This window comes from Lentinus tigrinus (genome assembly GCF_003813185.1).
Source record: "Lentinus tigrinus ALCF2SS1-7 unplaced genomic scaffold L226scaffold_1, whole genome shotgun sequence".
In the NCBI taxonomy this organism is placed as follows: Eukaryota; Fungi; Basidiomycota; class Agaricomycetes; order Polyporales; family Polyporaceae; genus Lentinus; species Lentinus tigrinus.
Window position 1 is genome coordinate 208,966 of NW_027137910.1, and position 23,429 is coordinate 232,394.

The 23,429-nt window shown below is 57.9% G+C and overlaps 10 protein-coding genes across 10 annotated transcripts; 5 read left to right on the forward strand and 5 right to left on the reverse strand.

The window, feature by feature from the left end:
• Positions 1 to 240: 240 nt before the first annotated feature.
• On the forward strand, positions 241 to 2,086 carry L226DRAFT_496530 (AtMMH-1; the record flags this gene model as incomplete). Its single annotated transcript, XM_067677566.1, has 10 exons — positions 241 to 446; positions 513 to 625; positions 707 to 752; positions 806 to 882; positions 939 to 1,016; positions 1,082 to 1,337; positions 1,385 to 1,554; positions 1,615 to 1,650; positions 1,707 to 1,817; positions 1,886 to 2,086. Exons 1-10 carry the CDS (start codon positions 431 to 433, stop codon positions 2,084 to 2,086), a joined length of 1,104 nt encoding a protein of 367 aa, XP_067542154.1. The 5' UTR covers positions 241 to 430.
• Positions 2,087 to 2,124: 38 nt separating this feature from the next.
• Positions 2,125 to 4,028, reverse strand: L226DRAFT_496532 (Pkinase-domain-containing protein). Its single transcript, XM_067677567.1, has 7 exons — positions 3,833 to 4,028; positions 3,763 to 3,775; positions 3,676 to 3,704; positions 3,199 to 3,624; positions 2,929 to 3,144; positions 2,775 to 2,859; positions 2,125 to 2,719 (listed from the first exon to the last, which is right to left on the reverse strand). Exons 1-7 carry the CDS (start codon positions 3,845 to 3,847, stop codon positions 2,382 to 2,384), a joined length of 1,122 nt encoding a protein of 373 aa, XP_067542155.1. The 5' UTR covers positions 3,848 to 4,028; the 3' UTR covers positions 2,125 to 2,381.
• A 123-nt stretch (positions 4,029 to 4,151) lies between these two features.
• Positions 4,152 to 6,772, forward strand: L226DRAFT_527854 (NUC189-domain-containing protein). The gene is made up of 5 exons (XM_067679205.1): positions 4,152 to 4,170; positions 4,225 to 5,433; positions 5,489 to 5,581; positions 5,632 to 6,192; positions 6,251 to 6,772. Exons 2-5 carry the CDS (start codon positions 4,234 to 4,236, stop codon positions 6,719 to 6,721), a joined length of 2,325 nt encoding a protein of 774 aa, XP_067542156.1. The 5' UTR covers positions 4,152 to 4,170; positions 4,225 to 4,233; the 3' UTR covers positions 6,722 to 6,772.
• A 132-nt stretch (positions 6,773 to 6,904) lies between these two features.
• L226DRAFT_527856 (uncharacterized protein) lies at positions 6,905 to 9,903 on the forward strand. Its single transcript, XM_067679206.1, has 2 exons — positions 6,905 to 9,117; positions 9,178 to 9,903. Exons 1-2 carry the CDS (start codon positions 7,230 to 7,232, stop codon positions 9,741 to 9,743), a joined length of 2,454 nt encoding a protein of 817 aa, XP_067542157.1. The 5' UTR covers positions 6,905 to 7,229; the 3' UTR covers positions 9,744 to 9,903.
• A 322-nt stretch (positions 9,904 to 10,225) lies between these two features.
• Positions 10,226 to 10,552, forward strand: L226DRAFT_564271 (uncharacterized protein; the record flags this gene model as incomplete). Its single annotated transcript, XM_067683628.1, has 1 exon — positions 10,226 to 10,552. One exon carries the CDS (start codon positions 10,226 to 10,228, stop codon positions 10,550 to 10,552), a length of 327 nt encoding a protein of 108 aa, XP_067542158.1.
• On the forward strand, positions 10,541 to 12,691 carry L226DRAFT_527859 (cytochrome P450 sterol C22-desaturase). Its single transcript, XM_067679207.1, has 4 exons — positions 10,541 to 10,830; positions 10,901 to 10,975; positions 11,448 to 12,431; positions 12,491 to 12,691. Exons 1-4 carry the CDS (start codon positions 10,727 to 10,729, stop codon positions 12,555 to 12,557), a joined length of 1,230 nt encoding a protein of 409 aa, XP_067542159.1. The 5' UTR covers positions 10,541 to 10,726; the 3' UTR covers positions 12,558 to 12,691.
• A 142-nt stretch (positions 12,692 to 12,833) lies between these two features.
• Positions 12,834 to 13,302, reverse strand: L226DRAFT_2077 (uncharacterized protein). Its single transcript, XM_067672880.1, has one exon. The coding sequence runs from the start codon at positions 13,187 to 13,189 to the stop codon at positions 12,932 to 12,934; it is 258 nt and encodes an 85-aa protein (XP_067542160.1). The 5' UTR covers positions 13,190 to 13,302; the 3' UTR covers positions 12,834 to 12,931.
• A 113-nt stretch (positions 13,303 to 13,415) lies between these two features.
• On the reverse strand, positions 13,416 to 14,375 carry L226DRAFT_606878 (uncharacterized protein; the record flags this gene model as incomplete). The annotated part of the gene is made up of 1 exon (XM_067685715.1): positions 13,416 to 14,375. The coding sequence occupies one exon, from the start codon at positions 14,373 to 14,375 to the stop codon at positions 13,416 to 13,418; it is 960 nt and encodes a 319-aa protein (XP_067542161.1).
• A 4,841-nt stretch (positions 14,376 to 19,216) lies between these two features.
• L226DRAFT_564275 (uncharacterized protein) lies at positions 19,217 to 19,913 on the reverse strand (the record flags this gene model as incomplete). Its single annotated transcript, XM_067683629.1, has 2 exons — positions 19,217 to 19,724; positions 19,774 to 19,913. The coding sequence occupies 2 exons, from the start codon at positions 19,911 to 19,913 to the stop codon at positions 19,217 to 19,219; spliced, it is 648 nt and encodes a 215-aa protein (XP_067542162.1).
• A 2,462-nt stretch (positions 19,914 to 22,375) lies between these two features.
• On the reverse strand, positions 22,376 to 23,042 carry L226DRAFT_606879 (uncharacterized protein). The gene is made up of 4 exons (XM_067685716.1): positions 22,870 to 23,042; positions 22,735 to 22,816; positions 22,619 to 22,677; positions 22,376 to 22,563 (listed from the first exon to the last, which is right to left on the reverse strand). Exons 1-4 carry the CDS (start codon positions 22,993 to 22,995, stop codon positions 22,495 to 22,497), a joined length of 336 nt encoding a protein of 111 aa, XP_067542163.1. The 5' UTR covers positions 22,996 to 23,042; the 3' UTR covers positions 22,376 to 22,494.
• Between the last annotated feature and the right edge of the window lie 387 nt (positions 23,043 to 23,429).

Here is a 23,429-nt window from a genome sequence, read left to right on the forward strand (position 1 = left end):
AGAGGAACACGGCAATGAGTCGCACGGAAGGCTTCACAGGCGCAGAGGAGAGCAGTACCTTGTCCGGAGTGTGAGCGGAGGGCTTGCCGTCGGTGTCGGTGTACGCGCGATAATTTGTGTTGTCCTGTACAGTCCCTCTCAAAGATAAGGTTCAGCAAATTTCAGACTCCGCCGGCGTTTGCCAGCAGGCCCGCCTCGGCATCGTTCATTGCCATTCTCAGGAGCTTGTGTTCCGCTACTCCCAGAGTTCTGACTTGTTGTACGTTTGTAGACCTAACGGATCTATACCATACAGAATCGCACTAGTGCTTGGCTCTGCTGAGACTGTCAACGCAGCTGCCTGACCTCGTCGGAACTCTGGGTTTGTCCCTGTGACATCATCCGGTCGACACCTCAAGACGTCCAACCTCATAACCACCGGTTACCGGTTATGCCTGAGCTACCAGGTCAGAAAAATCCACGCTTATTACGGTGCTATTGCATGCTCATGTACAAGTGCTGTGATTATGCAGAAGTCGAGCGCGCCGCGCGGTTGCTGCGTGAAGTAGCCCTTGGAAAGACAATCGTTGACGTGGACACTACGGAGGATACCATCGTCTTCTCCGGCGTCTCCCACGAGGAATTTGTATGTTTATAGTTAATCATTGACTTGTTCAATGTGTGTGCCTATGAGGGCCACTGATCGCTCTTCGTTTCCTTCACCTAGAAAGACGAAGTCCTAGGCAGAGTTGTGGACGACGTGCAGAGATATGGTATCCTCCTTCCTACCTTTCCAACGGTAGCATGCTAACTGCAGCTTTGACAGGTAAAGTTTTCTATCTTCAGTTGACAGGCAAAGGGAGACATCCCGTCATGCACTTTGGTATGACGGGTATGCTGCAGGTGCGCCTTTCCAGCACACCTCCTAACAGCCCGTGGTTGACTGCGATGTAATACAGGTGAAGGGCAGATTGCCAATGCACTATAGAGAAGCTCCAAGGAAAGCTTCGACTGACTGGCCACCACGGTTCATGAAGGTCGGTCTTTTAGCTCCTACTCCATCCTGGTAGCGTCTTCTATTCTCTGACATACTCATTCGCAGTTCATATTACATCTCAAGGGTGAAAGCGATAGTGAAACCATCCAGGTTGCTTTCCTGGACCCACGGAGACTTGGCCGTATCCGTCTATGCAAGTCGCCTTTGACCGAACCACCAATCTCAGCACTCGGCTTCGACCCAATTATATCCATGCCTGACCTCGAGGACTTCAAGAAAGGGGTGCTCAAGAGGTCCTGTCCGATCAAAGCTTTGCTATTAGACCAGTCCTTCAGCGCTGGCGTAGGGAACTGGGTTGCGGGTGAGTCATCCTCTTGACTGGTACTGCTTTCACTGACCGTCTTGCAGACGAGATCCTGTACCACGCTCGAGTACACCCGGAAGAGCGATGCAATGTCATGACAGAGGAACAACTGAAAACATTGCACAAGCAAACCGCCGAAGTCTGCCGGTTCGCAGTCTCCGTGAATGCGGACGACTCCAAGTTCCCAGAAGACTGGCTGTTCAAGCACAGATGGGTGCGTGCTTTACCACCAACCTCAGGGAACGGATATTGATGGTTATGCTGCACCTACCAGGGAAAGGGCAAGAAGGAGAAGCATTCTCTCAAACTGGTATGTCCGTTTCTCTGCCGTTTACCCCATGACGGAATTGCTCACCTTCCTGTCAGCCCAATGGCGAGCCCGCTACCATCAAGTGGCTTACCGTGGGCGGACGAACGTCCGCATATGTTGCAGAGCTACAGAAGCTGCAACGAGGCGGTGCTGTGGTCAAAAGCAGTGTGCGTTCCCTATCGATTCGCACCCGTATTGCGTGTATGTTTATGTCATGCAGGAGGGGACAGAGGAGGCCGACGAGAGTGATCTCACACCTCTATCGGACGACGAGGACGAGGCCAAGGTGGAGAAGGTCACCCGCAGGCTCAAGAGGAAGGTACGTTGTCCTCCCAATCGCGAGCTTCATAGCACTGATGCGTCCTGGCTCAAGGATACGGAAACACCGCCTGTACGGTCGACTCGGCGAAGAACAACGCGTAATCAGCCGTCTTGAAGCCCATCCACGAGTATCGTGCGTAAAGCTCGGACAGTACCTGCGATTGAATCGGTATATTATAGCTCCGAGTAATACATACTTTACGACAAATCTAATACCGGCGACATTGTGTACAAGGGAGACCAAGATACAGGACAACATACAACGAAGGACATCCTACGGTTATAAAATGACACATCTGGGTCGACGACAAGATACAAAAAGGGACTGCGGCCATTCTCACGAGACATGCATCATGATATTTAACAGGTCGTCACTCATCATCAAAGCGTCCGCTCAATGCTCAGCCACCTCACCTCGACCCAGATGGGAAACCCTGCTGCGCCTGGTGAGGCTGGTGCGTCTGGTACTGCATGCCATACCCGGCGCCAGGGATTTGTGGTTGCGCCAAAGCGAGCTGCGTCTGCGCGGCAGCACGCTGGGCTTCCTGAGCCGCCGGGTATTGATACTGTTGTGACCCGGGGTTCGCGTAGGGGTTGGCGTACTGAGGGGTGGTGAGTGCGGGCGTGAAGGGATTAGGTTGTGTGTAGATGGGGGTGTTGGTGCTGAAGTAGGGATGTTGGAGGGCTTCGGCAGCAGAGATACGTTTAGCCGGGTCGAACTGGAGTAGCCTCTCGAGCAAGTCGATAGCTAGAGGTTAATAATGTCAGTATCATCAGTGGCAGCGATACTGGAGCGAACATACCTTGTGGTGAGGCCTTCGGCAAGACCTGAGAGAACGGGATCTTCGGATAGCGCGGATATTGCTTCTGCGTCTGTCCCTCCGTTTGCTGTGAGAAGAGATAAGGTGTTAATGTGTGCGTCTGTGTGACAACACGCATATATGCTATGCTACTCACGCCTTCAGTTGCGATCTTCCGCAAGGTACGCTCGTCTGGTGTGCCAATGATACGCATGATGTGGAGGAGTTGATCCTGGTTATCGCGCCCTCGAAACAATGGCACGCCAGAAATCATCTCGGCAAAGATACACCCGCACGACCAAACATCAATTGAGGTGCTGTACGTCCTTGAGCCCATGAGAACGTCTGGCGCGCGATACCAGAGGGTGACGACCTAACCAACGGATATGAACGACACAGAAACGCACAGGTATGCAATTTGACTGACCTCGTTTGAGAACGTGTTGACCGGAACACCGAACGCCCTAGCCAGACCGAAATCCCCAACCTTCAGCTCTCCCTTGCGGTTGATGAGCAGGTTCTGAGGCTTGAGATCACGGTGGAGGACCCTGTTCTCATGGCAGAATGCGGTACCCTTCAATAGCTGGTACATAAAACTCCGGACAGTCACAGGGTCAAGGGCCCCACGATCGCCGTGCACGTCCATGTACTTCTTGAGATCCCGCTCGCAGTACTCAAAGATGAGGACAAGCTTGGTCTCCGTGTGGATGACATCGTAAAGGCGGACGATGTTGACGTGCTTGAGTTCCTTCATGAGCGATATCTCCCGAATGGCTGTAGAGGGCGTTCCTTCCTCCGCATCGAGATGGATCTCCTTGAGCGCCACAATCTCGTTGGTAGTACGCGACCGTCCCTAAGCAGGCAATTGGTATGTGTGTTAGTCCTGGGTGGTCGCGCCACGCACCTTATAGACCGTCGCGTATGTACCCTCGCCTATACAGAGCTTCCAATCAGTCTAATCCACCGTGCTTGTCACTGCGCCAGTTAATACCTAGTTTCTCAAGCTTGTATATGCGTCAGCCGATGGGCCACTGGCATGATCGAGTGTGCGCCAGACATACCTGAACGTAGTTCATAGCTAGGAGTTGATCGGGGTTCGCCAGAGCTGTGACCTTTCGAGGGGTGAAGTGAAGTGTGTCGCGGTTGCGGTGTGTGCAGAGGCAACGAGATGAATGTTGGGAAGAGAGGGACGCGCGAAGTTGCACGAATGGCCGTGGCGTGCGGAAGGACAAGGGAGAGAAGACGGAGGTTGTCGAGAAAAGGCCGGCCACGGTTCGCTTCGGGTGACCGTCCTAGCGCTATGTCCGTTCCAGTCGGGAAAGGTCACGTGGACGCATTCCGTAGGCGCAAAAGATTTGCTCGCGCGTTTCGCGCTGCTCACCAGCACCGAGTCCGCGCGGTATGTCGCTTTTCGCGATGCAGAGTCCCGAACACAATTGACACAACACGGCAGGAAGCAATCATGGCGTCCACACCATCAAAAGCGAAGAAGTCTCGCACAAAACCTCCTCGCGGACGTCCCCAGGCAACGTCCGCCATTTCCCAACCCGCGGTCGAAGATGCCACAACTTCGACATACCTCTCCTCATTCTCTCCCGACGGCAAACTCTTCGCGTTCTTATCGCTTGCGATTGACAAGCATGCGCTGAAGGTCTACGACACGACTACAAGACGCTCTGTCGCAGAGCATGTCGTGGATGCCGCTCGTGTTACTTCTCTCTGCTGGGCTCGGCTGGATTTGGCGGAGGGCAAGGGTGCAGAGGACGAAGAGGGGGGTCGGAAGAGCAAGCGCAAAAAGAGGACTAGCAGTGCAGCAGACGCCACAACCCAGGCGAGCACTACCCCGCAGGTTGTTGTGTTGGGACTCTCAGACGGGTCCCTTTTGCTCTTCTCCCCAACACACGGAAGACTTCTTCGCACACTGTCCGACCCTTCAAGTTCCTCTGCCGTCCTTGCTGTTGCCAGCCACGACGATGAGTCGACCCACTCGCACACATTATGGACTTCGAACGCGGACGGGGCTCTCCGCCTGTGGAATGCTCGGACGAACGAAGTTTCAAAGTCGCTCTTCAGTGACGATCGAATACCGTACACTTCCCTGTCCGTCCGGTCTTCTGACGAGGAAGGTGTCACCGAAGTTCTTGCCGCTCACCACTCCATCCACCTCCTCGCTGTGTCCCCCGACGCACAAAAACCAAAAACACTCGCGAAGTTTACCGGCCATGCGTCACCGGTGAGCGAGTTGAGATGGCTGGACAACACCCGTTTCCTTTCTGCAGCCTCCGCGGACCGCTTTGTGAACATCTGGGAGTTGCCCCCGCCGACGAAGACCGAGGGCAAAATTGTGGCTACCGTCCCTCTTGACTCAGATGTTCGTACCATCCAACTCTCTCCGACACTTGCAACGGACCGTCTCCTCTTCACGCTGTCTGCGTCCGGAAAGGTCTCGGTCTTCACCGCTGCCTCGGATTTGGCCAGCTCAAGTCCGGCGAAAGGCAAAAGCGCCATCCCTACCCTCTCGCCCAAGTCCGTCATCGTCCCTTCCTCGAAAAAGAATGCCGCAGCACTGTCGGTTCTGACAGTCTCTTCTCTCGATGACACCGCTGGTCGACTCCGGATAGCAAGTGTAACTGGAGGAGTGCAGCTGGCCTTTGATGTGGTGGTAAGTGCAATGCAATTCCTTGTCTCGGACCTCCATCCAACTGATTGTATTGTAGGACTACCGCGACCGATCTGGGAGCTTCATCTCAGATGTCTTAGTCACTGTTGCAACCCCAGATGCAGCAGTAGGAGCAGGAGGGAACGACACTGTAAGCGCGGCCCTCCACCCTCTGCTTTCCACCCTCTAACAGCTTTTCAGGGCGCCCCTAACAAGCGATACAACGAGTCAGCGTCACTCGGCGTAGGGACAGGGGCCGAACTCGGCCAGGATCGCGAATTGGACGACCTCGTCATGCGCGACGTTGATGGTGCATTGGATGCCGACTTGGCCGAACTCAGTCTGGGACAGCGCCTCACCACTGTCCAGGGCGTAGCCAATGGGGCATCCGAGTCTGACGCCGATTCAGATGCGGAGGAGGGCGCAGCTCCAAACGGCAAGGCGCAGAAGGGCGCAGCGGTGGATGCAGTTCCCGCTAGTTCGTTGACACGGACACTCATCCAAGCCTTGCATTCGTCCGACACGCGTCTCCTTGAGACATGCCTGGCCCATTCGGATGCTACCCTGATTCGCAATACCGTACGTCGGCTGCCGCCACAGCTGGCGGTGCCGCTTGTTACTGCGTGTGTAGAGCGGTTAGGACGTGGTGCAAGAGGAAACACCATGAAGGGAGGCGGAGGTGGTGCGAGCTCACAACGAGGGACGGCTCTCATCAACTGGGTTAAGGCGGCCTTGATGACGCATAGCGGTCACCTCATGACGGTATGTGCACCACCACCTCTCATTGCTAACATTCACTGATCGTTCATCGTTATCATAGATGCCTGATCTGGTTGCACGCTTGTCAGGCTTGCATGCCACCCTCACACAGCGGCTGACGCTGCAGGAGAGCCTTCTCTCGTTGAGCGGCCGCCTCGACATGGTGATATCCCAGATCGAGATGCGCTCCTCCGGTCCCCCAGCACCCCTGCCTATGCCTAAAAGTAAGAAGAGCCGCAGCAAGGCCAACCAGGTTCGCGAGGCCAGGCGGTATGTGGAAGGCGAGAGTGAGGACGACGAGGAGCAGATGGAGGTCGAGGTTGAGAGTGCAGATGAAGAGGGAAGCATTGAAGACGTGGAGCTTGGCGGCGAGGAGAGTGAGGGCGAGTCTATCGAGGGGACAGACGACGACGACGACGAAGACGAGGAGGAGGATGAGGATGAGGAAGGCGACGACCCGACTTTGGGCGGTTTCATAGACGACGAGGCGGAGGAGTATAGTGAGGATGAGGATGAGGATGAGAGCGAGTGATTGCATCCTCGAAAGTATTCTTATACAATTCTACTTTTGAGACGTCCAGCATTGCACTGGCAGTGACTTTGAGACCGAGGCAGGGATGACGGAGCGGTGCACCGCTCCCCGGTGTCTTGGTCGTCACGCGGGTATAGACGCCGCTTACCCCCGCGGCTGAGTATCCTCAGCTTGCTCTTCCACTACCACGTCTCGTACAACGCTGGTTGCCACTGGTTCGAAAATCTTCTCTTGTTGGCTTACACGACTCTCGATCACCAAGGCTTGCTTAACATTCGAGACCGACCACTCATTCCGCAACTCGTTCCATAATACCCATCTCTTGTCCGTTCTCATTTATACTCTTTCTTCATATCAGCTTGGTGCACTTGCAGATCGACATCAGTTAAACTCAACGTCCAGTGAAGCCGCTTTCCTGTGGTTCTGTGACCACCACTCAACAACGTCCCGGAACCACGTAGCCACTCCCAAGACGGCTCGCACGCGCACCCACATATCCTTCTTTCCGATGGATAGCGAGATTGAGGAGACTCACCGACAGCTCCAACGCTCTGCTGCCCTTATTCAGGATGCGTTTGAAGGACTCAGCACGCTCCACAACCGTGTCTCTGAAGCATCGTCCATCCGCGTACAGAGCGGAGGCTCTGCAGCACCTCTCCCTCAACCTCCCGTTCAGCGGCACCCAACCTCCGTCGGACCAGTGGAGGACCACAGCAGCAGAAGCACGATGGATCCGGGGCACGACGTGATTGTCATCTCTTCTGATTCAGACCCAACCCCCATTCCTTCCACTTCCACGCTTCCACCTCCATCATCCTCAAACAGCACTTCTCCACGACGAGCCGGCACGCGTCCCTCTGACTCTCCATTAGCATCACTACGCACAGAGCTCGTTGCGTCCACGCAAAGCGTACGCGACCGCGCGATTGAGTTGGACGACCTGCGCCGCTCGATCTTCCAATACTCGCAGGAGCGGAACGCTCTTCCTGCTGAAGGTACGTCGCCACCCGCGACTGAGATCGCATCTCGTGCGCAGGAGAGCAGTCCCACACAGTCTCGGGTCCCTGGCCGACGGATGCTGTTGGAGTACTCTCTGCGGCAACGCGCTGCAAACGAATCTGCGACGTCCTTGGGCATGATGGTCGCAGCTCGCTCAACATCACCATCTAACGCAGGTGCTTCCTCCCCGAACATCACTGCCTCTTCCACCTCTCCTCATTCTGTTGTACCCACCGCGACTTCGACTTCTACCTCGATGGCTGACACGACCCGTACCCCTGTGGCGCCCATACCCTCAGGAATCACGTCGCGCGTGACAAGGCTCGCGCAAGAGATTCAACAAGATATCGCGCGCATCACGGCACAGAGCGAGTCGCTCATGGAGTGGATCAATGGCCACCGCTCGCGGTTGGACGCTGCTGCTGCTGTTCGCTCTTCTGGTGCTGCGTCTTCCGAAGTCACCAGACGAGCTTCCTCCAGTGTGGAGATGTCGAACTCCCAGGCCACTTCTCCAATTGCGCTTAGCCACCCCTACCCTGCGGAAGACGCGCGTAACCCTTCCCCAGCGGGACTGAGTGTCTCAGCTGTCCCACGCCCGCCCGCCCCTGCCCAAAGCGAGACTCCGACGTCCAGTGAAATGACTAGAGCTCGGGCGCAAGCCACCGACGAAGAACTCTACACGCCTCCGAGTGGCAGCGTAATCCGGCCGCGCCGCCCACCCGAGGGGTATCGTGCGCGTTACCTCCGGACAAGCTCAACGGGCTTCAGCTCGATAGCACAATCACCTGGTCCGCGTGCGGATTCTGGTTGGCGGGCACTGGGCTCATTCTCCGAGAGGACGATTGCGCCGCCGAGCATGTCCCCCAGCACGACTATCACAGCAGATGCCGCAGCGTCTTCGGGAAATGTCTTCCGGGATCCCGACTTCGTCGAGGCTGCCAACCGCGTCCGCGCCGCACTGGATCGTGCGCGGTCTCTCCGGCGCGGGATGGAGGAGGATGACAGGGACCCTGAGCGGACCGCAGGTTACGTTGTGCGCCGGCGTCTCAACGCAGACGGCGAGGAGGAGATCGTCCGCTTTGCCATGCAGCCCGAGTCGTCACCTGGTTTGGGGGAGACTATGGGACGAACAAGAGAGGAGACAGAAGAGGCTGATGAGGACGAGGAGGACGCTGATGACGCGTGGTTACAGGCTCTCTCGAGACTGGATGCCATGTCGAGACAGACAGCGGCGCGCGACGCGGCTTTAAGGAACACCGCGAACCCTTCTTCAACCAGTAGATGGGAACCGCCTCCCATGACGAGAGGAGGGACGAGGTTGGGAACGGGCTCTTCTCGCACCTATTCCACGGGCCCGTACACCATTAACTTGCCGCAGCGCGATTCCCGACGATTGCGTGAGTGTTGTCTATATCTCTCTATTGACTGTGTTTGACATGCTGTTCGTCTGCTTGAAGGTGATGAGCCAATGCTGCCGGAAGAAGCAGAGGCCGAGTATGAACGCGACCTTGCCGCAATGCGGGCACGAGCACGGTCTCTCATATCCTCTGCCGCATCGGCCCGTACACTCGGTGGTACCACCCTGCCCCCTCCGCCGCCCACGGATCATGTCCGCCGCTCGCTGATATTCCCCGTGAGTAGCATACAAGGCACCGATGCAGGTAACCCCATGTCGTCCTGGAGAGATCCCAGTGCCCGCAGCAACGCTCTCCGCTACCAAGAGCTTTTCCGGCAGTATGAAGCACGCAGCTCGCATGCGCGTGGGAGTGCCGCCGCGACGGTCTCATCACCGAGTCCTCCCCTAGAGCGGGCGAGACGCGACGGGACAGAGGGCGGGGCGCAAGCAGGCGCAGACCTGGAGCGGCCGATGTGGGGCTCGCCGACGCCGTTCTATCCGAGTCCACTGCCGCTTCCGCTGGCGCAGGACGTCGGCAGCTTGGAGGCGCGAAGCCGGGCATTCGCGGCACCGAAGATGCTTGCGCGGGTCCCGCGACGGCGGGGAGTTGCCCAAGCTGGATGTTGACCTCGGACTTGCTGCGTTCGTAACTTGGTTGTTTCGGAAGTCTCAGTTCGCCCTTGTTGTCAAGAGTGTTTACTCATGAGGACATGTTGCCGTGTGGTGATCAATCATGCTAGCTAGAAAGAGGAATCGTTGGACGAATATAATCATGATTGCACGGTGCGATGTCCGAAGCGTCCGAGATGAGAGGGACGGAACAGCGGAAGCGTATATGGCGTTACGCGATGGCCGGGCGAGACGGGGAGAGAACGCGGCCACGTGACTGAGGCGGCCGCTCGCGTGACGGTATTCTGGCGAGCATATCGACCGATTTCTGAGAGAGCCAATCAGAGGCCGCGTAGATTCGGGTGTGAAGAGGGTCGCTAATGTTTGTAAGGTGGGTCGTACCTCGGACAGCCGGCTGGTCGACAACGCAGGCTCTCTTTCCGTCGGTCGCCTCTCTGTGCACTTCCCTGCTCGTCGTCGAGTCCGACGTCCTCCAAGCCATGGCGTCCGCTCTCAGAGAACGCTCCGCCTCTGCCTCCATCCCCTCCTTCACCGCCGACGCCTTCGACCACATCCCCCGTGTCTCCTCCCTCTTCACTCTCCCCGAGGGCGCCGCAACATGGGTCTACACCACGCTCGCCATCGTCCTCGGCCTTCTCGTCCTCGAGCAGTCGGTCTGGCGGTATAAGAAACGTCACCTCCCCGGCGACAGCTGGACAATTCCAATCATCGGCAGGTTCGCGGACTCGATGAAGCCGACCCTGGAAAACTACATGAAGCAATGGAACTCTGGTCCTCTGTCCGTCGTCACCGTGTTCAATATGTGAGACGTCCCTCTGCTCTGGAGTTGCGTTGCTCCCCGTTATGGCTAGTATCTGACCATATCTGTCATTCTACTGCCTCCGTGTATGCGCGCGCTCGTCGTCAAACGTGTTGCTCGTTGGATTTGTGCACCTGCCGTCATATGTCATCGGGGCATTTTGTAATGCAGCTTCATCGTCATGGCATCCTCGAATGAATACTCGCGGAAGATCCTCAACTCGCCTGCGCATGCCGAGCCGTGCCTCGTCCACTCCGCGAAGCAGATCCTCCGCGCGGAGAACTGGTGAGAAGCCCCGCACTGTCCTCACATGCGAATGTACGCGCAGTGATTGACCTATGTTTCTTCTGCCCAGGGTCTTCCTTACCGGAAAGAGCCATGTGGAGTACCGTAAGGTCCTCAACGGTCTCTTCACTCGCAAGGCCCTTGGGTACGTAATCGTGCTTCTTCATGCTTCTGCATCGATATCTTCGCCTGTTCGGCCATATGTTTTTTCAAGTAATGTTTTCGTCTTCTTGCTTCTTGACTGGCGTGCCTGGAGCGATATCCTAGCGTGCGGGATAAGCGGGACCATCGTAGTACACTGCGATTCCGTACCACATCTACGTTGATAGATAGCTGGACGTACTATCGGCAAGCTGAAGGCTTGTTCCACAACATGGCAGCATGCAATAAGGCGGGCTTGGCCACCGATGATTGCAGAGGGTTTTTATAGCTGGGGGCTGTCGTGCGCGCGTGACACTGCCCTCCGGCATTGAACTATGACGACGATATGATCGAACGACATTAGAGTTTCACCGCGGCCCTTCAATTAGAATCGCTCCATTCAAGCGCATCGCCTTCATCTGTTATTTGTTCTGTGCCCAGTGATTCATTGGCCTTGGCTGACCTTGTTCGTCTAGTATCTATGTCGCGATCCAGGACCAGATTACCAGGGAGTTCCTCGACAAGTGGCTCCAGGAGCACACTGCCGACCCCTCGCCCAAGCCGATAATGTTCACCTGCCGTGATCTCAACATGGTGACCTCATTGCGGGTGTTCTGCGGCAACCATATCGACGATGCCGGCGCGCGCGAGATCACCCAGAAGTACTGGGATATCACCCTCGCCCTCGAGCTGGTCAACTTCCCCCTTCCTCTCCCCGGCACCAAGGTCTACCGCGCGATCCAGTGCCGCAAGGCCGCAATGAAGCATCTTGTCGCTGCCGCTGCGAAGAGCAAGGTCGCCATGGCCTCTGGCAAGGAGCCCGAGTGCATGCTTGACTACTGGGTCCGCGCCATGGAGGAACCGACGTACAAAGGCCGCAAGGACTTCTCCGACGACGAGATGGCCATGGTCGTCTTCTCCTTCCTCTTCGCTTCCCAGGACGCTATGAGCTCCGGTCTTATCTACGGCTTCCAGCATCTCGCCGACCGCCCGGAGATGTTCAAGAAGGTTCGTGAGGAGCAGGACCGTGTTCGCGGCAGTGACCCGCGCCGCCCGATGACGCTCGACATGCTCGACGAGATGCCGTACCTGCGCGCGTTTGTCCGCGAGAGCCTGCGCGTTAAGCCCCCTGTCACTATGGTTCCGTACAAGACGACCAAGGCGTTCCCGATTGCGGACGACTACACCGTCCCCTCTGGCTCCATGATCATCCCTTCGTTCTACAACTCCCTGCACGACGCCGAGGTGTACCCCGAGCCCGACGTTCTCCGCCCCGAGCGCTGGCTCGACCCGGAGAGCAGCGCGAACAAGAACCCAAAGAACTACCTTGTGTTCGGCAGCGGGCCCCACAAGTGCATCGGTCTCGAGTACGCGCTCATGAACATCGCCATCGTCCTCGCGGATGCCATCACCCTCATGGACTGGGAGCACGTCCGGACTGAAAAGAGCGAGGAGGTCGAGTAAGTGTCCAGTTTCCCTGCCACATTATTGAGAGACGATGCTTATCATTTTTGTGCAGGATCATCGCTACGCTCTTCCCCAAGGACCACTGCTTGATGAAGTTCCGCCCACGCGCAACCGCATGAGTGTGCATCGCACATATTTTTTTTGGCACTGGTCTCAGGATGGATAATGCGCACCGGGTGAAAATACTGTACCCTATTCCACCAACCTCCGTACTCTAGTAGACGCAGACCTCGCACGGCTGCCACCCACAGCCCTTCTCTCGTTCTGTCTGTCTGTCCGTCTCTCGCTAATCGCATTCAACTCACGTTCGCTTCGGTAGTTCGTTCCCTGTGCGTGAACGTCCGTCGAAGAGTGAGTGTTGCGTGATGCGTGCGCGAAAGGCGAAGGAAGACGGCGGGACTTGGGGCTGGGGCGGCGGCAGCTCTGGAGGGAAAAGCACAAATGACTACTTTGTTCAGCTTACGATGTATAATTCTCTACGACGTTGACGTTGTTACGCACACAGCGGGCGCTCTTCGCTGTAACATGGTTGCTTCCTCATCTTTCTATGGTGTGTCCGGGCGTGCAGTGTACAGGACTGTGTAGGGTGAACATGATATGATATATTTGGATCTAGATTGTGTGTTACAGAAGCATAGGTAAGTACAGTGGTCTCGTATTCAGACGTGCGGCTGTACCACCCGCAGGTCTGAATACGAGACCCGCGGATACAGGAGGTATGTGGGCTACAACAGGCAAGGCGTCCGTACATGATGGCTAGGATAGTAAGCTAGACGAGTGTATAGCTACGATAATTTTGCAGACAGACGCAGATAATCCCAAGTAAAAATGCAACAGAGAGAGATGAACAACGAACAAATAACGGAGGGTATAGTCAAGCCGTAAGGAAATCGTTCATAATGTCATGTCAGTCGTTTCGGTGAACATCCAGTGTTCATCTCAATGTCCTGCCAGCCAAGGTGAGCCATGCACCTACTTCACTTCTTCGCGTTGCCGATCTGCCAGTCCCCGTTGTGGTCGCCCACGCAGTTCCCCTGCGAGAGCCGGATGTGCCGCTTCAGAGCGTCCCTACGGCTGACGCTCGTGCGGCACCCGCCCACCATGTACCGGCCGTTCCACCACATCGCGCGGCCCTCCGCCTCGAACTGTTGGATCCTGTCCGCACTCAGCTTGTACACCTCGCATGCGAGCTCGATGGGGACCCCGGTGCACACCCAGTCGCACTTGTTCGCCTCGCCGGTGTGCGACTTCACGTGCCTGTTGAACTCGGCCTTGTTCATCCGCGGGAACGTCTTCTCGCAGCCCTGGCACCACCTCCCGGCGATCGAGCTTGAGTCGGGGCCCGACGCAGAGGGGGAGAAAGGGGGAGAAGGCAAGGCAGGGAGTTGTATGTTGCGGCGCCTCGAGACCTTGAGCTCCGGCGTGCCAGACCCAGGCGAGGGCAGCGAGGAGATCGACGATGGGGAGCCTCCGGGTGAGGAAGCCAGGGAGGGAGACCGGGGGTACGGTGCATGCCGCCGTGTTGCGCGTTTGTCTGCCAGCTTCCCGCGTGTGGTCGTGCGGGGAGCCGGGCGCGGGGAGTTGGACTCGTAGCCGCTGTCGCAAGCGAGGGTGTCAGGCGAGGCCGGCAGAGAGGGCGCAGGCGCGGGTGGCGGACCGGGAGGGGGCGCAGGCGCGGGTGATGATGCCTCGAGAGGGATAGCCGGCGGCATGTCCGGGGTGTCCAAGATCTCGGGAGTCCAGCTTCGTCTATCGCGCGACGCTTGAGAACGGGAGCTGCGCGGCGGGATGGTGGACGGGAGGTGAGAGAGAGAGGTTGGGAAAGGCGCCGGCATGGCCGGGCGGACGCAGGCCTCGACGAGCCGCTCGGGAGGGCGGGCTCGTGAGTGCTGCGGTTTGTGCACCTCCACATCCACTAGCAGGTCCCGTTGTGCCATCATGCAATTAAAAACAAATCAATACATGCTACGGACAATACAATGGGGGGGACGGGTGGGATCAAACTACTATGGTACTCGAGCGACGGACAACAAAGCGGGCGGCGAGAACGCGACCCGCTCGAGATGGAGGATAGGTAGCAAGAAAATTGCTGGCGCGCGCTTGCCGCTCAGCTGGAACTTGGGTACCGGCCTCGCCAGCTCGGCAGGCCCCGGCAGCCATCCAGCTTCGTCTATCGCGCGACGCTTGAGAACGGGAGCTGCGCGGCGGGATGGTGGACGGGAGGTGAGAGAGAGAGGTTGGGAAAGGCGCCGGCATGGCCGGGCGGACGCAGGCCTCGACGAGCCGCTCACCCAATCGTGGCCATGGCAGCTCAAACTGCGGTCAGTCGAGGACTGCACTGCCTGCCCAACCTGGCTCCATGGCTACGGGACATAACGCTGAGCGAGGTTCGCAGTGTGGGTATTCACGACTTGTTCAAATGCCCGGATGTAGACCTCGTAGGCGAGGGACCGCCAGCGCCCGTTGATGCGCACGATCTCCGGGGAAACTCCCTGGCCGAGGTAGAAGGCAGCGCCCCCAATGCGGAATGAGTGACCAAAGGACGTGCCAAAGCCGCCGGTTGATAGGATCTGGTTGATGTAGCCCATGGCTGCGCTGCGTGTCATTGGTCGTACTTCCCCATGTGTATCACGCCATGAGAAAAGCGGGGCCTGGTCGGTAGCCGGAACCACAAGCGACAGCTGACGGAGAGCATCCAGTGGGCAGAGAGAGCCTTGCCGCGTCAGAAAAATGTCCTGCACTTCGCCCGGTTTTGCTGTCTTGGCAGCTCGGAGACTCAGTTTGGCATACGGACGGCCATCCAGATCGCGCGACAGAGTTGCATCGGCTCGCGTCAGGTGCTTGGCTGGGGAGAAGTCCTTGCGTGCTCGTACAGTGACTTCACCGAAGCGCATCATGCCAAAGAAGGCGCAGGTGGTAATTGCCCAGATGCAAGCATCAAAGGATCGTCGTGTCGTAAGACTGCGCGCAGGAAGCTGAGCATTGCCAACGTGATCGGAGGGCGTGGCGGTCTTGTGCGCTTCCCAGCTTGCATGTTCGCGAGGCCCCGCAGAGACCAGTTGAGTTGGGAGAACTCGTCATCTGACAGCGGAGGTGGCCATCCTTGAGCAAGATGCCATGCTCGCACCGCACTGAGATACTTGCGTGTAGTCTCCACGGACACCGGCTCGAACGGGGTGCCGTCCGCGAAGGCAGCATCCGATGGGTCAGGCTCCGCAGCGGCCCAGAGTGCGAATGAGTGGAGGAGCTGGAAGGAGGCCGGCAGACGATCAGACTCCGGGATGGAGAAAACATCGCAGAAAACGTGGAACTTGCGAAGGCCCGACCCATAGCTTGAAGTGTCACGCAGAGATGCATGAGAAGCGCGGTCCGCCAGTGTGCGTATGATTGGGATATCCAGGGTTGCGCGGGGAGCGGGATTGACACCGTGCCACCTGAAAATGCGTTGGTTGGCTGGGCAAGCAGGGCGGAGAAGCGAGGGACGTAGTTGTAATTTTGCCACCTCATCTACTGATGCGGGAGCGTCTGCGGATGCTGGCAACACTACAAACGCAGGGGCGGCCACCAGCACAGTTTGTCCTGGAGGTGCGGTGGCAGCGAGCAATTGGTGCGCAGCCGAGCATCGGGAAAACCACGCAGGAAGGCTGGGATGTCGCCACGTGAGAGAGCGTCGGTGACATTGTCTGCGCTCCGGACGTACTCGGCCGCCAGAGATATGCCATTGAGGGCCAGCAGCTGGTAGATCTCGCACAGTACAGTGTTGGTTGCGCGGTTGCGTGATCGACCCCGGTTCAACACAGATACGACTGCAGAGTTGTCCGAGCGGACGAGGAACCGGGAGACATCGGCCGGGCGCATTTCGATAAGTCCATGGTGGAGGGCCATCCGCAGTCCCAGTTCGACTGCAACAGCCTCGGCCCATTGAATGTCGTGGTCGCGGTGGGGCCCTACTTCGAAGCCTGGGGCCCACTTCCAGACAGCCCAGAAAGATCCCACCACCACACCCACTCCGAAGGAGGTGCTTGCATCGCCCCACCAGCCGAGATCCAGCGGAATGTCCCGTGACAATGGCAGCGTGTTCGGAGAGAGACTGAGAAGATTGGTGATCCACCGGAGGTCGGCTACTACAGAGCGGGGTGGGTGGAGACGTGCACGGTTTGAAGAGAATGAGTTGGCAAACGACCCGAGCTGGCTGATAAAGGGGCGCAGTAGACGGAAGATGGTGGCCGCATGAACGAGCTTGCCGTGCAGGGAAGAAGCATCGCTCGCCGATGCCACGAACTTGGGCTCCAGCCAGGTGGTGACCTGCTCCCGCAGCGACACAAGCTTGTCGTCGGGGAAGTGAACTGTCTTGTGCTCGAGGTCCCAAAGGAAACCAATGTACCGCTGAATGGTTGCGAAAGGCTTGGTCTTCGGTAAGCTCCAGGGCACACCTACAGCGGAGGTGACGGCGACAAAATCGGCTTCTGAAAACTGCTGGTGCGGCAGCCGGAACACGAGGAAATCGTCGACCCACTTGATCAGCAGGCCGAAGCCACGTGCGCGGTAGATGGCGACCAGCATGTCGGCAAGGGAGCCAAACACGCCAGCGCTGGAAGAGAGACCAAACATCACGGCCCGGTCGACGTAGAACTTGCCCTTCCAAGAGATGCAGAGCGCATTCTGTTGATCCGGGCGGACTGGAGTGATGCGATACGCAGCAGAGATATCGAAAGCGGCAGCCACAGACCCATGCGGAAGGCCGAGGATGATGGTCGCAGCTTCGTCGAAGGTCCCCCATGCAGTGGGAAAGTCGTCTGAGCAGACACCGTCGTTCACCGATGGCAAGCATGGCTGATAAAGAAATGGGTAATGTATCATTAGGCAAATCGCGGCGCAGCTACTCTATGACGCGTACATCGTTGCGAGGGTAAGATAAGTCTTGGATGAGTCGAAACTTGTCGGAGCGCGGCTTCGGGACCAGCCCAAGCGGAGATGTGCGAAACGGGCCAATAGCAGCTTCGAGGTCGGAGCGCTCGTATGCGCGAGAATACCGCCCCGCGGCCTGCTCGTCGATGATATATTGATCTATGAATGAAGGGTTCTGACACCAGTCAGCGCTGTGTGCTCATGCTCAACTGCAACACATGACGTACGACGGGAACAACTGACCAGAAGCGAGGATGCGTGATTTTGGGAGACTATGGTTGAGTCGATTTTAGTCCGAATGCCGACGTCGAAACCGTGACGAAGGCCGGACAGGATGTGCGCCCACTCCTGGAGGAGGTCCAGCTCACGCAGCATGGACTCGACTTTGTCTGCATCGATGGGAGTCACCACCTGACGCGGATCAGGCGCGGGGGCAGCTGCCGGCACCGTGGGTCTCGTCGCGGCAAATGCTGCACAAGTGGGCGTTGCGGCAACCGGCGCCGTAGCGGCAGGACGTCTTGTTGGCCCATGCGAAGCAGACTGTGCGGCCGTCAGGACCGAGGAGTGCGTTGGGACTCTTGGAACGAGCATCGAGACCGAGGGCAGGCGCTCCAGCGGTGGTGACAGCCTCCGTGCAGGTCGAGGGGAAGTGGTCCAGCTTGCCGCACCGAAAGCAACGTGCGGGCTCCCCGCGGGTACGCTTCCCTCCCGGTGGGGCCGTCAGATCGCGAGGAGCCTGCCGCTTGACGGACCCGCCAGCATATGCGAACGCGGGCAGGGTGGGCGTCGCCTTACCCCACATGTGAGCGGCGATGATCATCTGCAGCGCGTGGGAGTCAACACCAGAGAGATTGTGGGCGTGATTGGCTTCGGCGGTTTTGCGCTGACGAATGTCGTACTCTCGAGCTACCTCCCAAGGCATGGTTGCATTCAGCCTTTGAACCGCTCCGTGATGCGACTTGAGCGCGGCAACCCGATCAGCAGGCCAGTACTTCGCAGCAAGCTCCTCGTGACGTGCAGCAGCGACGATCCACAAGTGGAAAGACAACTTCTCATCGGCCAGCTTGCTCACGAGTGGCTTGGCGATGATGAGGCCGTCCTCGGAGAGGGCGAAACCTCGTGGCTCGTCGTCGAGGGCGCCTGCCCGGGGGTTCGGAACGAGAGAGGCGTACGATACGTATTTGTACTTTGCAACCAATTCCTCCGAGGCCGACGGGATTGCTGGGAAACGAACGAGTTAGCCACTGTATGGGCAGGGCTGCAAACGAGGAGCGACGCGAACGAGAATCACAACATGGTGGCGACGAGGTGCGACGAACAACAGACGACGCGGAACGAGGATTACGACATTGTGACGACGGAGGTGCGACGAGCAACGGACGACGAGGGATGCACAAGATGCGGTACTCACGGAAAGCGTCCGGGCTTGCCTTGAAACCAGGTTGCAGGGGAGGCAGATCGACCTTCTGCCGCTTAGCCTGGGTCGCTGCGTCGGCCGCTGCACGGGCTCGCTCCACCGTCTCGGGATCAGCGACCAGCCGCGCGTGTGTGCCCGGCGGATCGGCTCCGGGAGCAGGGGGGGCCGCAGGTGGGGGACCTGGGGCGCCCTGCTGCCCGGGCTGGGCAATGCCCTGAGCGGGCTGAGCCTGAGGTTGCTGGGGCTCGACACCCGGGCCTTGAGGCGGCTCGTTGACGGGGTTTCCAGCGCCCCCAGCGGGTCCAGGATCGCCGCCTCCGGGACCTGGCTGTCCGGGACCTTGCAGGTTGAGCCCGAGGTGCGCGCCAATGACGTCCATGGTGTCGGGGCAGTAGAAGAGATGGAAAGAAAAGAGCAAGAGAGGGATGAATAGGACGAGGGTAGTGTAGAATATCAAACTACTATGGTACTCGAGCGACGGACAACAAAGCGGGCGGCGAGAACGCGACCCGCTCGAGATGGAGGATAGGTAGCAAGAAAATTGCTGGCGCGCGCTTGCCGCTCAGCTGGAACTTGGGTACCGGCCTCGCCAGCTCGGCAGGCCCCGGCAGCCACGCTCGGGATCGCGGCGAGAGTGTTGGTCAACAACGGGTTCACGGTAGGGACGTCGCGCGGGGCGGATTTGTCCAAGCCAAGCTGCATGAACGCAGCCTGGAGAAGATGTTCGTCATGCTGGGTTGTCTGGGCCATGGCGGCAGCGACGGCGAGAGGACTGGGAGGGGTATGCACGGCCGTCGGTGCCTCCGGTCCCGGGCCCGCGTCTAGAGTCTCTTCATACGTCTTGTAGAAGTTGGTCCATGGTAAGAGCGAAGGAGGATCTGCCTCCAGGTCAAGCTCACCGGTACCCCCAGAGGGAGGAGGAACGGGGAGAAAGGGAGCTTCGAACCAGCGCAGCTCTCGGCTATGGACGCGTCGGTCATGTTGACCAAGGCGAGAGGACGAGTACTCACAGTCCAGGAAGCCCTTCGAGTCCCGTGCCACTGGCAAAGAAGTCCCAGTCCGAGTCGACGTCCTCCTGGGTGGCCGAGTTGCTTGCACATAAGGGGGCGTCGGAGGTGACGTCAGTCGTTACAAGGGCGCTTGGGCACATCTCTCGTTGAGGACCTTGAAGTTCGAGGGGGCGGGGGGAGGGAGGGCAGCTCTGGGTGATCAGGTAGCAGTAGCACTTCCTCAGGTCGACGAGGAGGGGACTTTATACACTGCGCACCGCCAGGAACCCCGACGCCAACCTGAGTGCGTCTGTTTGAGTTAGCAGCTATCCTATTTTCCGCCGGGACTTCCTAACGAACACAAGCGAGCGGATGACATGATCGCTAGATTTGCCACCGCGCACCCTTCCCCCTCTTGCGCGTTATTTCGAGCCATGGCTATAGTCGGGCGTTTCCATCTTGCTTTGTCTCCCTGGGCGTTCGGTATATTCTCACGGGGATCAAATTTCTCACCCCGCCCGACGCCCTCGACGCTGACATGGCCGCCGTCGTCGCCCAACAGCCCTTCTCCGTCAAAGGTGAAAGGATTGCAATTGTGATCTCCCCGGAGAGGTACTAACTTCGCGTTGTCCGCGTCAGAGCTCCCTTGGAGCGCGCGCGAACACCTCGGGCCTGTTGTTCGGAGTTTCCGCAGCCTGATGTTTTGAGGGCAATGGAAGATGAATCCCAGTAAGAATCGACATCGAAACCTACGCTAACCTAGCGTAACTTTTAGTGCATACGTAGAATTACGCAGGGTTACCAAGAATCACGTTAGGTTACTTGTGATCGGCACAGTCTCGCTTTTTTTCGCGTAACTTACTCTAACTTCCAGTAACTCGGACTCACTTTCTGTAACTCACAGTAACTTCCTGTACAACCAAACCTTATTCAATTTGTTACGCTACTACAGTACGTGCGCTAGCTCGCCCCCCCGGCCCTGCCTGCCCCCTCGGCCCCCTCCGCCCACACGCCTGCACGCCCGCCCACCTGTTTGCTCGCCTGCCCTCCCGCTCGCTCGTCCATCCACCTGCTCGCTCGTCCACCCGCCTGCTCGCTCGTCCTAGTCTCTGTACGAGCATACTAGCCCGAGGGGCCGAATCGATCCCTTCTTGTTATGGAGTTGGACCCTGGACCCAATCGACACTCGCGAGTCCGACGCCGCGTCGCCAACAGCCTAAGCCCTGGGGGAGCGTTATTCAAATTAAGAGCTGGAGTGCTTGCCTGTTCAGGCAGTGACCCGCCCGCTTGGCAAAATGGGCACAGTGGTACATAATGGGAATGTGCCACCCGGCACGGTTTTGCGGATGCGATTGCTCGTGAACGAAGGCCTCGGAAGATCGACCTCGAGGCAGCCACGGCGCCCGGGGCGGTTGCAACTTGCACGCCCATTCCGTGACAGAACTGTACCTCATATCAAACTTTTGGGTTTCGACGCGTGGCGGTTACCTTGTACGGATCGCGGAAGCAAGGCCGCAGACGCTCTGGTCACAAACGCCATCAGCCCCCGGAGCTCCGGAACCATGAGACAGGGCGGCCACCCACGAGTGTCGTCCACAACGACCGACGCATCATCTGTGCCTACCCTGACGTTCCTTTGTGTGTGCGTTGCGTATCCCCGCCGCTGGGCACCAGATATTCACCGGTGCGGACAAGAAGATGCCGCATCAGACCCGGCGCCCACGCACCGAGTCGGGGAATGCTGTCCGTACAATCCTTGCCGTCGGTGCAGCGTTGTCCGTTGTCCGCTGTCCGTTGATCGTTGATGCACAATCCGCACAACGCCCTTGTCGCTGCCAGCCAGGGCGCGGGTCCTTCCCCCATATGCGTTAAGGCGGGTCCTTCCTCCCATATGCGTCCAGGCTGCTCTCCCGGCTTGCGATGTGGAAAGGACGCGTGAGAAACTGTGCCACTCATCATGGATCGACGGTCGCACCCAGAACGACGCAAATTCATTTACCTGACCTACACCCCATATCAAATTAAAGGTTGGAGTGACTATCGCAACGTGCCTATTGTGCACTTACTTGCCTGATCAGGCAGGCATCCACGAACCTGTTGGCGTACGCACGCGTGGGAGGAGGGGGAAAGGCTCGGTGGACATCGCGATGTGCCTAGTACTGCATAGTGCACTTGCCTGAAAGAGTCGGAGGAAACAAAATGTGCCACCCGATACGGTGCAAAGACGATTCTATGAATGCGATTGCTCGTGAACGAAGCCGAGTCAGAAGATCAACGATCAACCAAATTATCTAAGGTGCGGGGAAGTTCGCTGTCACGGTACGGTACTTGCAGCGCTGCGCGTGTGAGCCAGCCTGCGAGTTACAGGGGAAGTGCCACCTGAGGTGTATTGATTGCTCGTGAACGAAGCCTCGGCAGATCAATCTCAAGGCGTTGGTAGTCCGGCGCGGTTCCACTCCGCCCTTGCCTTGTCAGGGACAGCAATGCATTCCAAGTCATCCGTGTGTGCCGTACATATGTGGTGAAATGTCATCAGAACCAGGTCGATGTAATGACACGTTACTCGGAATGATGTTGTACACATGCCTCATCATTGCCGTTGCGCTCCATTCCCTTGCGAAATAATCCACTGACATTGAACACGCAGCACCACCCCGTGCTGCCCTTCGATTATGCTACCAACCGTACTACATCAATACACGCTGTGATATGCTACATGAAAAGTGTTGAGCGCTGCAAGCCTTACTTGCGAGCCTCCTTTTCGACGTCGTGCTTGAGGTCTCGGGCACCTTCCCGGGTACCAGCAGCGGTCTGGTTCATCATTTTAGATCGACGCCCTTGGGACATGAACGTAGGTAGCGCGTACCTGATTGGCTTTTTGGCCTGCTACTTGCGAAGCCTGAGCCACTTTCTCCTTGGCGACCCCTGCGCGCGCCATACGTAAGGCTGGGACAGAACCACGGAAGAAGTGGACTAACGTACCGATGTTCTCCTTCGTAGCCTCTGTTGCTTTCTCACCCTTCTCAATGGCAGAAGCGAGGCCCTTCCCAACCTTCTTGTTCACCTGTTCAAGGGTCAGAACACACGCATGATATGTACATAGAAGGAATCACGTACCTTGTCAGCGACCTCAGCGACCTTCTCAGTGATGGTCTGTGCAGATGGTGACGCGTGGAACTGGCGAGAGCTGCTCGCGACAGCAGAGCGAGCGGTGGTGGTGAATGCAGTGCGAATCATGGACATGGTGATATTGGTTCAAGGGGGCGGTGGCGGTAAGAAACACTTCGTCGTCGTCGGGGGTGAACTGGATGTGGGAGATCCACGGCGGCGCCGTCCGCCTTGAAGTAGTCTGCGCCGGGAGACATGACGTCGCTGTCGGGTGTCACTGGGTTCCCCCATTACGCTCGATGCGGAGCAAAGCCGTCGTTCTCTGCGGTCATCCGCCTCCTCCATGCTCTGACGTCACTCAGAGACGCGATCACGTGGAAGCAACCGTCAACGGGCGTCTTTGCATCTTGCCCTTGACCCTCCTTTTACCCTGCTGTTGCTTCGCCTCGCCTCGTTCTTCTACTCTTCGTCACTCCTGCCTCCGAATCAAACGGCCGTGAGCATCCTAACAACCGCATCATAAAGCAACGCTAGCTTGGGGAAAGGGCACGAAGAGGCCCATCTGAGGC

Coding starts and splice junctions, on each gene's coding strand:
- L226DRAFT_496532 (XM_067677567.1), bottom strand. Junction 3,625..3,675: donor CATACGCGACGGTCTATAAG/GTGCGTGGCGCG, acceptor TTGCCTGCTTAG/GGACGGTCGCGTACTACCAA. Junction 2,860..2,928: donor GGAAGATCGCAACTGAAGGC/GTGAGTAGCATA, acceptor CTCTTCTCACAG/CAAACGGAGGGACAGACGCA.
- L226DRAFT_527854 (XM_067679205.1), top strand. CDS start 4,234: ATGGCGTCCACACCATCAAAAGCGAAGAAGTCTCGCACAAAACCTCCT. Junction 5,434..5,488: donor AGCTGGCCTTTGATGTGGTG/GTAAGTGCAATG, acceptor ATTGTATTGTAG/GACTACCGCGACCGATCTGG. Junction 6,193..6,250: donor ATAGCGGTCACCTCATGACG/GTATGTGCACCA, acceptor TCGTTATCATAG/ATGCCTGATCTGGTTGCACG.
- L226DRAFT_527856 (XM_067679206.1), top strand. CDS start 7,230: ATGGATAGCGAGATTGAGGAGACTCACCGACAGCTCCAACGCTCTGCT. Junction 9,118..9,177: donor GCGCGATTCCCGACGATTGC/GTGAGTGTTGTC, acceptor GTCTGCTTGAAG/GTGATGAGCCAATGCTGCCG.
- L226DRAFT_527859 (XM_067679207.1), top strand. CDS start 10,727: ATGGCATCCTCGAATGAATACTCGCGGAAGATCCTCAACTCGCCTGCG. Junction 10,831..10,900: donor ATCCTCCGCGCGGAGAACTG/GTGAGAAGCCCC, acceptor TCTTCTGCCCAG/GGTCTTCCTTACCGGAAAGA. Junction 10,976..11,447: donor TTCACTCGCAAGGCCCTTGG/GTACGTAATCGT, acceptor TTGTTCGTCTAG/TATCTATGTCGCGATCCAGG.
- L226DRAFT_2077 (XM_067672880.1), bottom strand. CDS start 13,189: ATGTACGGACGCCTTGCCTGTTGTAGCCCACATACCTCCTGTATCCGC.
- L226DRAFT_606879 (XM_067685716.1), bottom strand. CDS start 22,995: ATGTCCATGATTCGCACTGCATTCACCACCACCGCTCGCTCTGCTGTC. Junction 22,678..22,734: donor GGCTACGAAGGAGAACATCG/GTACGTTAGTCC, acceptor TGGCGCGCGCAG/GGGTCGCCAAGGAGAAAGTG. Junction 22,564..22,618: donor CAGGCCAAAAAGCCAATCAG/GTACGCGCTACC, acceptor ATGATGAACCAG/ACCGCTGCTGGTACCCGGGA.